The 17,545-nt window shown below is 39.2% G+C and overlaps 1 protein-coding gene across 1 annotated transcript in view; it reads right to left on the minus strand.

The window, feature by feature from the left end:
* Positions 1 to 7,647: 7,647 nt before the first annotated feature.
* Positions 7,648 to 17,545, minus strand: part of CD163 (CD163 molecule) — a 31,287-nt gene continuing 21,389 nt past the window's right edge. Inside the window, 9 exon segments of the mRNA XM_045463190.1 lie at positions 7,648 to 7,858; positions 10,911 to 10,971; positions 10,974 to 11,045; positions 11,911 to 12,006; positions 13,280 to 13,387; positions 13,589 to 13,624; positions 13,983 to 14,291; positions 15,243 to 15,560; positions 17,227 to 17,541. Of these exon segments, the coding sequence (XP_045319146.1) occupies positions 7,852 to 7,858; positions 10,911 to 10,971; positions 10,974 to 11,045; positions 11,911 to 12,006; positions 13,280 to 13,387; positions 13,589 to 13,624; positions 13,983 to 14,291; positions 15,243 to 15,560; positions 17,227 to 17,541 (1,322 nt within the window). The 3' untranslated portion in view covers positions 7,648 to 7,851.

Here is a 17,545-nt window from a genome sequence, read left to right on the forward strand (position 1 = left end):
AGAGAATCCCACACAGACTTTGCGCTGCACAGTGCAGAGCTCAACACAGGGCTTGATTTCATGAACTGTGAGATTGTGACCTGAGCCAAGATAAAGAGTTGGATGCTTAACCGACTGAGGCACCCAGGTGCCCCTTTATTATTGGTGTAATTATTATTGGTGTAATTGTAAATGGGATCGTTTCTTAATTTCTCTTTCTGCTACTTTATTATTAGTGTGTAGAACACAACAGATTTCTGTATGATTTTGTATCCTGCAACCTTGATGAATTCATGTATCAGTTCTAGTATCTTTTTTTGTAGAGTCTTTAGGGTTTTCTGTGTATAGTATCATATTATCTGCAGATAGTGAAAGTTTTATTCCTTCCTCACCAATTTGGATGACTTTTGTTTCTTTTCCTTATATGATGCTGTGGCTAGGACTTCCAGTACTATGTTGAATAAAAAATGGCGAGGGTGTACGTCCTTGTCTTGTTCCTGATCTTAAGAGAAAAGCTCTCAGGGGCGCCTGGGTGGCGCAGTCGGTTAAGCATCCGACTTCAGCCAGGTCACGATCTCGCGGTCCGTGAGTTCGAGCCCCGCGTCGGGCTCTGGGCTGATGGCTCAGAGCCTGGAGCCTGTTTCTGATTCTGTGTCTCCCTCTCTCTCTGACCCTCCCCCGTTCATGTTCTGTCTCTCTCTGTCCCAAAAATAAATAAACGTTGAAAAAAAAAAATTAAAAAAAAAAAAAAAGAGAGAGAAAAGCTCTCAGTTTTTCACCATTGTGTATGATGTTAGCTGTGGGTTTACATATATTATCATGAAAAATAACATTTTATTATGTTGATATATATTCTCTATAAACCTACTTTGTTGAGGGTTTTTTTAATCATGAATGGATATTTTTCTTTGTCAAATGTTTTTTTCTGTATCTATTGAGATGATTATCTGATTTTTATTCTTTCTCTTATTGGTGTGATGTATCACGTTGATTTGTAAATATTGAACCATGCTTGCATCCCATAAAAAAAGTCCCACTCGATTGTGACAAATTATTCTTTTAACGTGTTGTTAGATTTGGCTTGCTAATATTTTGTTGAGGATTTTTGCATCTATGTTCATCAGAGATATTGGCCCACAGTTCTCTTGTGCATGCGTGTGTGTGTGTGTGTGTGTGTGTGTGTGTGTGTGTGTTTTCTTTATCTGGTTTTGGTGTCAGGATAACGCTGGCCTCGAAGGATGAATTTGGAAATATTCCTTTATCTTCTATGTTTTGGAAGAATTTGAGAAGAATAGGTATTAACTCTTTAAATGTTTGGTAGAATTCACTTATGAAGCCATCTGGCCTTGGATTTTTGTTTCTTGGGAGTTTTTTGATTGCTGATTCAACTTCATTGCTGGTAGTTGGTCTGTTCAAATTTTCTGTTTCTTCTTGATTCAGTTTTGGGAGGTTATATGTTTCTAGAAATTGATTCATTTCTAAATTGTCCAGTTTGTTGTCATATATTTTTTCATAATGTTCTCTTATTATCTTTTATATTTCTGTGGCATTGTTTTTTGTTTGTTTGTTTGTTTTCAGCTCTGATTTAATTTGAGTCCTCTCTGTTTTTGGGTGTATTTTTTGATGATGAGTCTGGCAAAAGGTTTAATCAATTTCGTTGATCTTTTCAAAGAACTAGCTCCTGTTTTCATTGATCTGTTCTATTGTTTTTTTGTTTTTTTTAGTTTCTGTTTCATTTCTTTCTGCTCTGTGCTTTATTATTTTCTTCCTGCTGCTTCCCAAAGATTTTTAACTACTTTGTTTTCATTTTTATCTGTTTCCATGTATTTTTTATTTCCCCTTTGATTTCTTGGCTTACCCGTTTGTTGTGTAGTAGCATGTTATTTGACCTCCATGTGTTTGTGGTCTTTCCAGATTTTTTCTTGCGGTTGATTTCTAGTTTTATGGCATTGTGGTCAAAAAAGATGCATGGTATGACTTCAATCTTTTTTAATTTGCTGAGACTTGTTTTTTGTGGACTGATATGTGATCTATTCTGGATAATGTTCCATGTGCACTTGAAAAGAACGTGTATTCTACTGTTTGGGGGATGGGTTGTTCTGAATATGTCTGTTAAATCCATCTTGACCCAATGTCAAAGTCATTGTTTCCTTGTTGATTTTCTGTTTAGATGATCTGTTCAGTGATGTAAGTGGGGTGTTAAAATCCCCTACTGTTATTGTATTACTATCGATTATTTCCTTTATGTTCGCTATTAGCTGCTTTATGTATTTGATTGCTTTCATGTCAGGTGCATAAATACTTACAATTGCTATATCTTCTTGTTGGACTGTCCATTTGTGATTATAGAGTGTTCCTCTTTCTCTCATGTTATAGTCTGTTTTTTTTTTTTTTTTAACGTTTATTTTTTTATTTTTGGGACAGAGAGAGACAGAGCATGAACGGGGGAGGGGCAGAGAGAGAGGGAGACACAGAATCGGAAACAGGCTCCAGGCTCTGAGCCATCAGCCCAGAGCCCGACGCGGGGCTCCAACTCACGGACCGCGAGATCGTGACCTGGCTGAAGTCGGACGCTTAACCGACTGCGCCACCCAGGCGCCCCTATAGTCTGTTTTAAAGTCTATTTTGTACAATATAAGTATTGCCGCCTCAGCTTTCTTTTCACTTTTATTTGCATGATAAATGCTTGTCTACCCTTTCACTTGCAATCAGCACGTGTCACTAGGTCTGAAATGACTCTCTTGTAGGCACCATATGGATGTGGCTTGTTTTTTTTTTAAATCATTCGGTCACCCTATGCCTTTTGATTGGAGCATTTAGTCCCATCTACATTCAAAGTAATTATTGATAGGTATGTATGTACTTATTGCCATTGGTTACTTGTTTTGTGGTTGTTTTTGTAGTTCTTCTCTGTTTCTTTCTCCTCTTGCCCTCTTCTATCATGGTTTGCTGGCTTTCTTTAGTGATATACTCAGATTCCTTTCTCTTTATTTTTTGCATATCTGTTAGTGGTTTTTGATTTGTGGTTACGACTCAGTTTGTATATAACATCGTATGCATATAGCAGTCTATGTTAAGTTGATGGTCGCTTAAGTTTGAATTTATTCTCTCTCTACTTCTCTCCCCACCATGTTTTAGGTATATTTTGTCATACTTCACATCATTTTATTTTGTGAGTCTCTCGACTGATTTTTACAGATATACTTAACTTTACTACTTTTTCCTACTTGTGGTCTTTCTTTTCCGCTGAAAGAGTGTCCTTTAACATTTCTTGTGGGGCTAGTTTAGTGGTGATGAACTCTTTTAGCTTTTGTTTGTCTGGGAAACTTTATTTCTCCTTCCGTTCTGAATGATAGCCTTTCTGAATAGAGTATTCTTGGCTGCAGGTTTTTTTTTTTTTCCTCTCTTTGAACATATCATGCCACTACGTTCTGGCCTGCAAACTTTGTGCCGAAAAATCAGCTGGTAGCCTTGTGGGATTTCCTTTGTATATAACTTCTTTCTTTCCTCTTGCTGCTTTTAAAATTTAAAGATTATTATTTTTTTAAGGTGATTTAAGTGGCCGAGTAATATAGACATGAAAGATGAGAACATTTGAGACTCTCAAGAAAGTTAGACTTGGAGCAGAGAGACATAGGCAAAACTTTTGGTAATATATATTTGGTCCTCTTTTCTGTTGAGGTGACCAGACTCTATTCTTGCCCTGTTTCATCAAAGTATCTAGGTTCTCTACAAATAGTATCACAAATTATGTGTAAGTGGGTATAAGACTATGAAAGTTGGAAATGTCTTCACTCCATATAAGCAAAATTTCACTTTGAAAGTCAGTATATATCATATGATGGTTAAAAGCATGGCATGGCCTCAAGAACCAAAGTACTCGGCCTCAAATTTCAGCCCTGTCACTTATTAGTTGCATATCTTTAGGCAAGTCATTTAACTGCTCTGTCCGTCAGTTTTCCCAAATCTAAAATGTGTATTAAAAAGTATGTAACTTGTCAGATTATTGTGAGGATTAAGTTGTTAACTAATGTAAAACATTTAAGGCAGTCCCTGGTGCATAGTAAGTACCACGTGTTAACTACTCTTACATGGAGTAGCATTTCACCATCCAGGGACATGTTGAGCAACAAAAGGGGCAGGACACATTACTATTAATACTCTCTCAAACAATTGCAATAACTCTAAAAGTACAATCTCAATTTTCATTTACCTCCTACTAGTGTATTAATAAGGAGGTGTTTTGTTTTAATTTTTTTTTAATGTTTACTTATTTTTGAGAGAGAGACAGAATGTGAGTGGGGGAGGGGCAGAGAGAGAGGGAGGCACAGAATCAGAAGCAGGCTCCAGGCTCTGAGCTGTCAGCACAGAGCTCGACGTGGGGCTCGAACTCACAAACTGTGAGATTATGACCTGAGCCGAAGTCAGACACTTAATTGACTGAGCCACCCGAGTGCCCCTAAGGAGGTGTTTTAACAACTGATGTCTCATACATAATTTTGGTAAAATAAATCTAAATATAGGAAGAAACTCTTTTCGTATTATATATTATTCTAAAATATGTAGGGGCGCCTGGGTGGCGCAGTCGGTTAAGCGTCCGACTTCAGCCAGGTCACGATCTCGCGGTCCGTGAGTTCGAGCCCCGCATCAGGCTCTGGGCTGATGGCTCGGAGCCTGGAGCCTGTTTCCGATTCTGTGTCTCCCTCTCTCTCTGCCCCTCCCCCGTTCATGCTCTGTCTCTCTCTGTCCCAAAAATAAATAAACGTTGAAAAAAAAATTAAAAAAAAAATAAAATATGTACATAAATATTTACGTTAATTATTACATAGGTGGAGCTCCTACAAGTGTATACTATAATTTGACATAGATATATACATTTATATATGTGTGTGTGTGTATATATATATATATATAAATTTCTTTTATTCACATATACAGTAATGGGGCAACAGTACATGACATATAATTGGGTATTTAATGTGCAATGCCTGCCCAAAAGTAGATACTTAGTAAATATTGTTTATTAAAAGATTAAATGATTAAATGATTTAATTAATTTATGTCAAATATATGTTTGAAATTGACAAGAGGAATGAAAACAATAGGAAGTGACCCAAATTTCATGATTCTACAAGATAGTGGCTTTGAAGCCCTAAATGCTAGAACAGAGTGTACTCAATACCAGAATACTGAGAAAGGGTTAAAAATCTATTTGCAACTAACACTGGAATATTTAACAACAGACTCTAAGCTTAGTGTTGAGCTGTTATAAATCTTTCTTTAGACTTATCTTCTATGTTAATATGTAATATGGATACGTGATTTTTGGTAAAATATAAATTTTCCTTATGATAACTTACACTTATATAGAAAAGACATAATTTGTATATTCATTTCAGTTTTAGTTACAGTGTCTTAAGGAACAAGGAAGTGAACCATTCAGTCTGTACCTTTACCGGGTGTTGCATATTTTATTTTATTTTATTGGGGACCAGAATTACATATTGGGAATCAATTAGGAACCAATAAGATTCATGTCTTGTAGAGATAACAATGTATTATTAACCTTTCGATAATCATTAACTTTCCCTTTCTTAAAAGAAGAGCTAAGAACTAATACATGAAATAAGCAAAGTCGCAGGATATAAAATCAATGTACAAAATCTGTTGCATTTCTATACACCAATAATGAAGCAGCAGAAAGAGAAAGCAAGGAATTGATCCCATTTATAAAAACAATAATATACCTAGGAATAAACCTAACCAAAGAAAGAAAAGATCTTCACTCCAAAAACTAAAGAATATTATGAAACAAATTAAAGAGGACACGAAGAAATGGGAAACATTCCATGCTCATGGACTGGAAGAGCAAATATCATTAAAATGTCTATACTGCCCAAAACAATCTACATATTTAATGCAATACCTATCAAAATACCACCAGAATTTTTCACAGAGCTAGAACAAACAATCCCAAAATTTGTATGGAACCACAAAAGACCCCAAATAGCCAAAGCAATCCTGAAAAAGAAAAACAAAGCTGGAGACATCACAATTCTGGACTTCAAACTACATAACAAAGCCGTAGTCATCAAGACAGTATGGTACTGGCACAAAAACAGACACACAGATCAATGGAACAGAATAGAAAATCCAGATAGTTAGCCTTGTCAGAACGAAGGGTTAAAAAAAAAAAAAAAGAAAAAAAAAGAAAAGAAAATCCAGATAGGGACTCACAACTATATGGCCAAATCATCTTCAAAAAAGCAGGGAAGAATATCCAATGGAAAAAAGACAGTCTCTTCAGTAAATGATACCAGGAAAACTGGACAGCGACATGCAGAAGAATAAAACTGGACCACTTTCTCACACAATACACAAAAATAAATTCAAAATGGATGAAAGACCTAAATGTAAGACAGGAAACCATCAAAATCCTGGAGGAGAACACAGGCAGCACCCCTTTTGACCTTGGCCACAGCAACTTCTTATTAGACACATCACTGAAGGCAAGGGAAGCAAAAGCAAAAATGAACTATTGGCACGTCATGAAGATAAAAATCTTCCACACAGTGAAGGAAGTAATCTACAAAACTAAAAAGCAGCCTATGGAATGGGAGAAGATATTTGCAAATGGCATATCTGATAAAGGGTTAGAATCCATAATCTAGAAAGAACTTATCAAATTCAACACTCAAAAACCAAATAATCCAATTAAAAATGGGCAGAACAGGTATTTCTCTAAAGAAGACGTACATATTACCAATAGACATGTAAAAAGATGCTCAACATCACTCATCATCAGGGAAATGCAAATCAAAAACCACAGTGAGGTACCACCTCACACCTGTCAGGATGGCTAACATTAACAACACAAGCCACAACAGGTGTTGGCAAGGATGAGGAGAAAGGGGAACCTTTTTGCACTGCTGGTGGGAATGCAAACTGGTGCACCCACTCTGGAAAACAGTACAAAGGTTCCTCAAAAAGTTAACAATAGAAGCACCCTATGACCCAGCAATTGCACTAATAGGTATTTACCCAAATGATACAAAAGTACTGATTTGAAGGGGTACATGCACCCAAATGTTTATAGCAGCATTATTAACAATAGCCAAACTATGAAGAGAGCCCAAATGTCAATTGACTGATGAATGGATAAAGAAGATGTGGTATCTATAGACAATGGAATATTACTCAGCCATCAAAAGGAATGAAATCTTGCCATTTACAACGATGTGGATGGAACTAGAGTGTATTATGCTAAGTGAAATAAGTCAATAGAGAAAGACAAATAGAATATGATTCCACTCATATGTGGAATTTAGGAAATAAAACAGATGAACATATGGGAAGGGGGAAAAAAAGAGAGAGGGAATTATGTGTAAATGATGAATCACTGAATTCTACTTCTGAAATGAATATTACACTATATGTTAACTAACTACAATTTAAATAAAAATTTGAAAAAAAACCTAAAGAAAAACAAATTTGTTTTGATTTGGTAATAAGAAGAAAATTATTATTTAAACCAAACTAGAAAAAACATATATGCAAATGAAAACATCTTCAAATGAAAAGACATCATGTTACATTTATCAAACCCCTAAAAAAATCAGAAAGCCTACTCAGAAATTCATAAAATCAAGACCAGGAAGTTAAGACAAATTCAAATTAGCAATATTCCTTTTTATTTAATCCCTTTGACAGTCTTATAAACAGCTTTGAATAGTTACATTCACCAATTTAATTTTTACAAATTCAGCAGCCTTCTTTGGGATACGAGGAGATACAGGAACGTACTGTAATCTTCAGTGGACGAGGGGGATTCCTGCTCTATTCAATAGTTCAGGTCTTCTTCATCAAGGTGTCTTAAAGGCTGAACAAAAGCCATACATGGAAAAACTGTTATTTTCCTCTTCATACACACTTGTAAGGAATTCCATTATAATGTAATCTAATGCGTTCTATTACCACACGCCACGTGTGTGTGCACAAAACACACACACACACACACACACACACAAACTCACATGTATTAAACAGCATGCTACTTTTCTGAACAGAAAACTTAAATGCAGTGATCTGCAAACTTCAGTGTGCCCAAGAATGATGCCTTTTTCATAAAACTATGATGTATACCAAAATACCATTTTTACAAGCATCCCCATGTAATTCTGAAACAGTGCTTCAGCAGTGATTGCGCTTTAAGGAAAAAGTAGTTTAATGATTATTCATTACATCAGAATAATATTCCTATGTTCAAGATTATAAATCCAAAGGCATTTGTAGTCTTAATCTAATAATGTTACTAGATTTTAATGTTTCTCTATACATATATACACATACATGTAATCTTTTTTTTTTTTTTTAATTTTTTTTTCAACGTTTATTTATTTTTGGGACAGAGAGAGACAGAGCATGAACGGGGGAGGGGCAGAGAGAGAGGGAGACACAGAATCGGAAACAGGCTCCAGGCTCCGAGCCGTCAGCCCAGAGCCTGACGCGGGGCTCGAACTCACGGACCGCGAGATCGTGACCTGGCTGAAGTCGGACGCTTAACCGACTGCGCCACCCAGGCGCCCCTGATTTTTCCTTTTTTAACTGGCTGCACCATAATTTTCTAGCCACTGCGTCACTGTCATTCACTTTTTCCAGCTTTTTGCCATTACTAACAATGCTGTGGAAAGGAATCATTGTATGTGAGCTCTTACATACTAGTGGCTTTATCTGCATGGATGAAGTTCTCAGTGGGAGAAGTTCTGTATGAAAGGATGTGAAGCGTTTAAAAAATGATTAAGAGACATTTTTTAGGTTGCTCTCGGCAAAAGCTACCACACCTCTCATTTCCAATAGCAGTGTCTAAAATTTTCTCTGTATTCCCACCAGCAATATTGGCGCTGTTTTAAATTTTTGGTGGCCTGTTTTATATAAAGTGATATCTCAGTGTTAATTGTAATTGGAACCTCCCAGACATACTGGTGAATTATATATATATATTCATATATATATATATATATGCATCTATCTATCTATCTACTCTCTGTCTCTCTGTCTATATGTATACTATATATACTATATATAGTATATAGTATATATAGTATAGTATATATGTATACTATATATACTATATATAGTATATAGTATATATAGTATAGTATATATGTATACTATATATACTATATATAGTATATAGTATATATAGTATATATATATATAGTATATATAGTAACACCTTGGTTTGCAAGCATAATTCGTTCTGGAAACATGCTTGTAATCCAAAGCACTCGTAGATCAAAGCGAATTTCATGAACCATTGGCTCACTGTGACCATGTGACTTTCGGCATCACGTACTACTCATTCCAAGACATCACTTGTTTATCAAGTTAAAACTTATTAGAAACATTTGCTTATCTTGAGCAACACTCGCAGAACAAGTAACTTGCAATCCAAGGTTTTACTGTATATATATTTATCCTTTTAATGCTATATATAATTTATTAGCTTCTATGTGTATATATGTACATAAATGATTTGACACTTTACATTTTTATACTTTTAAGAGTTCCGACTTTAATCCTGTGTCTCAGTCTGTATGTATTTCCACAACAAAACCATACTTTTGCTATATATAATTTCTAAATGTATAGTCCCCCAAAATAGTTTTTTTTTAAAGATAGAAAATATCTCCACTATCTCATTTCACCATTTTTCTTTTTGATGTATAACTTAACAAATTTCTTGTCTATTCACTCTTTTCCCTTGTTACACTTCCTGCATGAAAAGCAAATTATAAAATGTAAACCTGATTGTGTCTTGCCCCAGCTTCATTTTTCAAAGTTCACTGCCTCCCTAACAGGAGCAGACAAAGCCGCCCATTATAGGGGGCTATGCAACCTTTCTGCTCTGATTCTCACCACTTCCTCTCTCAGGTAGCCTGCAAGATTTGCATTAAACGAACGTGTCTTTGTCAACAGTGTCTTTTAGTTATGTGTCTTCAGTGCTCAGAACACCATTTGTCACCATAAATACGTCCGATACATATGTCTTTAAAGATTTTTATTTTTAAGTAATCTCTACACCTAACGTGGGGCACAAACTAACAACCCTGAGATCAAGAGCTGCATGCTCTACCGAATGAGCCAGCCAGATGCCCCTGTTCAATACATATTTTGGAAGGAAAAACTTCTTATTGCTCCCCAAAGATGTGGTTCTTTTTTATGCCTCCATATTTTGTACATGCTATGTCCTTGCCCTAAAGTTGTCTATCTTTCAATCATCTGACATTTCCCTTGAGTATCACATCTTCCTCAGAATCTCAAACTTTCTTAGGAAAACTTTCTGTATTCTTACAGGCATCTTATACTACCTTTACCATAACATAACATTATACAAGTGTTGACATAAGTCTTTTCTCTTTCCCCAAATGACCCTTATAATATCTTGAAAAGATTTTTTCATACTAATTCACACAGTTTCTCCTTAGCTCTATGATCTATCATTTTTATTGCTTAGAATATACAACTAAGAGTTGGACAAGAGTCACATCGGGGCACCTGGGTGGCTCAGTCGGCTGAGTGACCGACTTCGGCTCAGGTCATGACCTCATGGTTTGTGAGTTCGAGCCCTGCGTCAGGCTCTGGGCTGACAGCTCAGAGCCTGGAGCCTGCTTCTGATTCTCTGTCTCCCTCTCTCTCTGCCCCTCCCCCACTCGTGCTCTGTCTCTGTCTCAGAAATAAATAAACATAAAACAAATGAGTCACATCTGTAAAGAGCTGTTATATATTCTGAAAGTGGATATACATATATATTAATATATATGGAAACGTGTATATATATTCTTTTTTCCTAATACCAGAATAGTTCTCAACTTTCAAAAAAAAAAAATGTACCTGTTTTGAACAACAGTGAATAAATTCTCCTCACTCACCTCCCTGGGTTATAATTCCCGTTTTCCTTTTCAGTGCACCTCAGAATGGTCTTCTTTTTCATCCAGAAACAGGAAGAGATTTAGACACAGAAATTAGCCCAGCATCATTAAAATCATCTGACTCATTGGGATTTTCTGAAAGGAAGAAAATAATTACTGGGAAATAAATCAGACCTCCCCTCAAGTGCCTTAGCAGCTCTTTGAACATCTAAACACATTGCCCACAATTAGGAAGGCAACCAAGTGTGATTTAAGGGGCACAGAAAGTCTTTCCCAGGCCTTGTACATGTTTTCCTGACACAGTTGCAGCAAATACCAAGTCCCTGGGATTGAAGAAGTGAGGTGGGCCCTTGTCAGATGGTAAGGAATACTGAGAAGGTGTTGAGCGTTTGTGGAGAAAGTGGGTGTTGAGAGATTTCTTCCAACCCAGCAGAATTCTGCTGCCCAGAGACAGAATTCATGCACTGTCGCTAAGCAGAAGTTGGGAGGACAGAGAAAGAAGAATCATGTAATGGGAAATCAGAGTAATCCTGTGAATAGTGATGGCTTCTATGGGATAAAGATACAGGAATTTTAAGCTTTCAGACTTTTAGGGGGAAATATAATAAATAGCAAGTAAGAGAAAGGAAAGCAGCAGGAGGTAAGAAGGCAAGAAATTATGAGAGACGTGACGAGTGAAATCACCCTTTAGAAGATTAGTTTCTGTTTCAAGAAAATGAGGTCCAAGTCATAATATGCTTCTCACATGGTTCCCTGTCCCTCCATCAGACATAATCATAGATCTCTAAGCCAGATTGCATGGTTGCAATTCTTATGTTCTCCAAGAGTAATCTGTTGTTCATTTCTGCCTCCCTTCCTTATGTGCATCATAACTTCCTATTCCATGGTCGAGATTCCTTTCCACTGCTGTGCACAGTGGAATGCCTCCACTGTAATTGTAGCTACCCATCTGAACCCCAGGGCTACAGACCCTCAAAGAACCCTCAAAGAACCCACAGACCTGAGGCAGTCAGCACGTCCAGATCATCGGCTTTCAGACAAGAATTCATCTCCCGGTATTGAATTTGGTGGACAGAATTCTCTCCTCTCAAGGAAACTGACAACAGAGGCCCTAGGTTAGGGATCAGCTCGTAATAAAAGTCGCCCTCCTTACCAGTGCTTTTCCGCAGCAATGCAAACACACTGAATCTTTACCCATGCCCTTGTCTTGTTTGCATCCATTCTACTACCAAGCTTTTCCCTTACAAGGCCATGATTAAAGTCAATAGGAGGAGGCGAAACCTCCCCTATTGCCATCGCCTGACTTCCCAGTTTCTTCCCCTAAGGCAGGCAGTGGTCTTCTCTAACTCATCAGAGCTTTAAAAAAAAAAAATCTCTCTAAAATCTCTCCTCTTCTCTCCATTCTCACTAAAGCCCCTATCATTTTCCATCTGAACGATTTCGAAATGCTACCCTGGTCAATAACGTGGTCTTCCTTCAACCCCTCATACATCCTGTCATCAAACAGAACTTTCTGAAAAACAGCTTGACTACTTCACCCCCCCCCCCCCACACACACACACATAGTATTCTTTGACTATTAATCTTCTTACCATGGAGTACACAACTATATACTCTGTTCCTCCTCCTTCTACCGACTTACCGGCAGCTTCTCTCCTGCCACCCAACTTTTACTTCCCCTCAAAACAGCATATATGCCCATCCTTTAAGCTTCTCCACACTTGTACATATTTTTTCTCTTTCCCTATGAAGCACCTGACCCAGTTCTTTGAACTTGATTTTCAGAATGAGCCTCTTAGAAGCCTCCGATTCTCCCCTTGCCCCTCCAGTTAATTACTGCCTTTTCTGTGCCACTTTTTTCCTTATCCATCTTAGTGTGAACTACCACATTGCACCTTATTTGTCTGCATGAATATCTCTTCCACTAGACTTGAGACGCCATGGAGACAAAAACACTTGACTATCGATGTCTGTATCTCCAGAGCCTAGCATGTTGCTTCACTGAACAGTAAAATTAATAAGAACTACATAGTGACAGCAAATAAGTATTTGGGCAAGAAAGGATTCCTCCTAAACCATATAAGCATATTCATCCCAAACTATCGATTGTAGAATGTCCCAATTAGCATACAGATAGAGTGCAGAGATCATCAAACAGCCCAAACCCCTGTCTCCTCTGAAATCTTGTTCCCTCTTTTTGAGAAGCTGCTTAAATCCCTTCTAGATTCCATCCTTTTGGCTGTTTTATACTTGAGTCTAATATGCATATCCTTGCGTCTACTATGGATATATACTGAGATAATACGTATTTTATCCCAAGAAGCTTCAATCCCATAGAGACATGAGAAAGACCATAATTTGGCTGATACCTGTGAGCCGCTGTCGCCGTCTTCGTTTCTGAATCCACAAGAGGAGAGCAACGAGAAAGGCCAACAGAATGAGGCCAAGGATCCCAAATACGACAAGCGATGAGCGACCTAAGGGCAAGGAAGTATCACAAGAGACGATCATGTCTTAGCTGGAAGACCCAGATCTCTAGTACCATGCTTCTCTGAAATACAGGATTGCCGAAGCACACCTCAGATCCTCAGAACTACCTCTGACCTAAAGTCTCTTGGCAGAAAAGATTCTAAATAACACAGGCAATTGGACCCAGGCTCATAAACCCCACGATATACCTGCAGCCGTTGATGATCTCTGGGCCACGGCGATTTCTGCAGGAGAAAAGAGAAGACTCACTTTAGGGAGTAATATGTAGAACAAATATTTCTATTTCCTATGTGAGCCTTTGGTGCCCGGCAACCAAGTAAATTACTCTTCCCACCTAATACCAGGGTCCTCTTGTTTTCATTCCTTCCGTACAGAGATACATATAGTTACATGCTCTTCCTTTGGTGAAGCCAATGTACAACCACAAATGTTTTCTTCATTCCTTCATATTGGAAGCATCATGATTCTCTTCCTACTAGATTCCCTGGGTTGATGCGTCCAGTCTTTGCACAGTGCACTTCACTGCCCACCCCCTTTTTGCTGCCAGGGATTCCACGCTTAGTCCAGGCTCCAGATACTCACCTGAGCACCTCACAGCAGCATCTTCTTTGTGCCCACAGTCGCTGTGCCCCCAGGCTTTGGCAGGACAATCCCACAAGGAAGATTCATTTCCTTTGCACTCGACTTCATTGAGCCATATGGGCCCCGTCCCCTGACCACAGGCTGCCTCTTTTAGGGCCTCTGAAGCTGGGCCACAGCCCAGCTGTCGACACACCACCTGTGCATCTTCAAGGTCCCAGGAGTCATCACACACCGTCCCCCAGGAACCTCCATGCCAGAGCTCCACGCGTCCGGAACAATTAGAGCTTCCTTCCTGCAGTCTTATCTTGTCTGAAAAGTCAGAGACACCCAGATCATTGCTGAGAACACAAAAACTTCCAAGAGGTCACAGGCGAAAAGAGAGATTTTAAATTCTTTTTAAATCTCTATTTGAATACTTTACTTATTTAATCTGCATTTAAAAATATATTTTGGGGCGCCTGGGTGGCGCAGTCGGTTAAGCGTCCGACTTCAGCCAGGTCACGATCTCGCAGTCTGTGAGTTCGAGCCCTGCGTCAGGCTCTGGGCTGATGGCTCTGAGCTTGGAGCCTGTTTCCGATTCTGTGTCTCCCTCTCTCTCTCTGCCCCTCCCCCGTTCACGCTCTGTCTCTCTCTGTCCCAAAAATAAATAAACGTTGAAAAAAAAAATTAAAAAAATATATATATATATTTTAACAAAACCTATCCTTTTTGAAACTCTGTGTCTTTTCAGCAAACTGGGTGCATTTCATGCCTGCCACTCAGGAAATGTGAAATGAACAAAATGAACATTGCATAATGTTAATTTCTCTCAAGGAGAAAGGGTTTAGGAGACAGGTACATAAAAAAAAAAAAAATCTCTTCCAGTTTAAGTAGATAGAGAATGGCAAAATACCTCAGGACTGGTCTTTTTGACGGCTTCCCTTCGTACACGAGTAGAGCAAGAAAATATTTGAAAGAAAAGTGGGAAAGGGAAGGTAGACTGTTCACGAGTCAAATACTGAATTATATATTCCGTGCTCCTCATTCATTCTCAGAGAAAGCAACCGAATAAACTTTCAAGAAGACCACAGGGCGTGTCACGCTTTTTGGAAAAATAATCCCCGATCCTGAATACCAATCAGCCAAATGAAATGAAACCGATTACGCCATCCGGGTAGAACTGGCACCAGAGGTCATTCAGGCCTACTTCATGAGACCCGAAGAGGCGAGTGGGAATTAGAAAATAGAGTTTTTCATCCAGGCTGGCGGATGGATACTCACTGGCACACGTGATCCAGATCTCCTCTGAAGGGCTGGCCGGTCTCTGTTTCCATGGAGAAGACGGGCACTGCCATAATGTGTCGGGTCCTTTCGGACACTGAATGTTATCCACCCACATGTGCCGGGACGACGTGTCCGGAGATGCAGGGCTGATGGTCCCTCTGTCCGCACAGCCCAGTTGTCTGCATACCACCGCCACAGTAGTTGCCGACATATTACTCTTGCCAACGCTGCCCCAAGCTCCATTGTAGAAAACTTCCAGACGCCCCGCACAGGGGTCTCTGCTGGTTTCATCCGTCAGTCTCAGAGACATGAACTCTGGGGTGAAACACAGAGTTAGTAGTTTCACGTTTTCTCTGAAGGCTCAGAGGACTCCCTCCCTTTACTCCAAGGCGAGCACGGCTTTAAAAATAGGTATGAAATGTCAACTACCCGTAATTCTTTAGTAACTTCTGGATGCTTTGAAAGGAACAATCCAAATGACAGCCCTACCTTAGTTTAAAGCTAGGTTCTCTTTTCTGCTTATTATGGATTTTTGATAAAAAACACAATTGCTGAGAAGTCTGTTTTGCTTGCTGTTTGCTATGAGCATTGTGAGACCTTTCCTGGATGTAACCCGCTGTGTAGTAGAATGGGTTGTAAACCTTCCTAAATGAATGTAGTCTGATATGTAATGAAATGAGTAATTGTAGTAATTGTACACAAACTAACTGGCGTCCTTCGCTTCTGTAATCTTGCTTGCTTAACACATTCCTCCCCTGCCCCCTTTTTCTCCTCCCACCACAAGTAACGGACAAAGCCTTCTCGCCGAAGGACAGACCAAGGACGCCCAATCTGAAAATAACAAATGTCCTTACTTTAAAATTTACCAATCAGGACCCTCACTCACCTATGCTGTTTGTCCCTGTCTATAAAAACCCTATACCAACTCTGATCGAGGCCTCTTAGCGTCACCGGCAACGAGTGCGCAGAGGTCCAGGTTCGAACCTGCAATAAACGCCCCTTGCCGCTTGGCTTTGACTCACGACTCTGGTGGTCTTTTGTGGGAGGTTTAGGAACTTCGGGAATTACAGCTTCAGTCGATTTTGGTAAAATACAGTATTTTCTAGACTAAATACAGTATAGTTAGGTATACGGCTTACAGTTTTTCTAGTATGGAGTTTTGTACTTAAGGAACTCTTTAGAATGCCTCCGACGATTCGAAATTGATTTCTCAGTCTTAATCAAGAGCTCAGAGACGTCTCTATCCGTTACACAGTTTGCATTCTTCTCCCTAAATGACTGCAATGTTAGCCCGAAGACTTTATACCATTAGCCTTCTTTTTGCAGCTCTCTTGGCAAATTTTAGGGAGACCCTCAGGCACTACAGCCGATGTTGTGTACATGACCCTGAAATGAAATATTTCCTTTTCTGACTCTTCACAGTCGGCTGTGTATGCCCTCTACCAGGTTATGTCATTAAACGCGTATAGGACTTTTCACTTCCCTAAGTGAGTCATAGTTTTGTTTTCCCCAATACGTTACAACGGACTCCGTTTTTCTGCTTCACAGTAGTTTCTGAAGCTTGCCATGTATATGCAATAAAGGCAGTGGCCTCTTATGATAAGTTTTGCTCCTGTGACAAGTAAAGTTCATTTGACTATCATGAAAAATTACTTGGGTATAATAATTATCTTTTGCTCTGTAGAACGGAGTGCTGGGTGTATTTCTTCCTGTCCCTTATTTTAAGCTACTTCTTTAGACAGTGATAGGAAACTCCACATATACTTATAAAAGGGCTTCTCGATAATAGTTTTGGGGTCATGTTCATGATGGGCAAAGCTTATTTCTGTATTTTTCGCTTCTGAGGTTATACTACCTTGCCTCTGAACCTGCTTTTCAGGATTCCCTCAGATTAATATCCCTCACTACACTTTGCTCCCCCACCCACCCCCCCCCGTCCTTTCTTATGTAATTGTGACCAGACCTTATGTGCAGAACTCACCCGAGCAGATAACCCCTGCATCTTCCTTATGCCTGCAGTTATGGTGCCCCCAGCCGTGTGAACGACATTGCCAAATATGAGTTTCTTTTCCATTACAGTTCACCTCGTCCAGCAAGATGGGCCCCGTTCCTTCCCCAAAATGAGCAGAGCCAGTTGCGTTAATGGCCACTCCGCAGCCCAGCTGCTTGCACACCACGTGGGCGTCACTCAGGTCCCAGCTGTCATCACAGATGGTGCCCCAGGAGCCCTGGTGGTAGATCTCTATTCTCCCAGCACAGCGACCGCTTCCATTTGCCAGGCGAAGTTGACCGCTCCCTGG

The sequence above is a fragment of the Leopardus geoffroyi genome, chromosome B4, assembly GCF_018350155.1.
Source record: "Leopardus geoffroyi isolate Oge1 chromosome B4, O.geoffroyi_Oge1_pat1.0, whole genome shotgun sequence".
NCBI lineage: Eukaryota > Metazoa > Chordata > Mammalia > Carnivora > Felidae > Leopardus > Leopardus geoffroyi.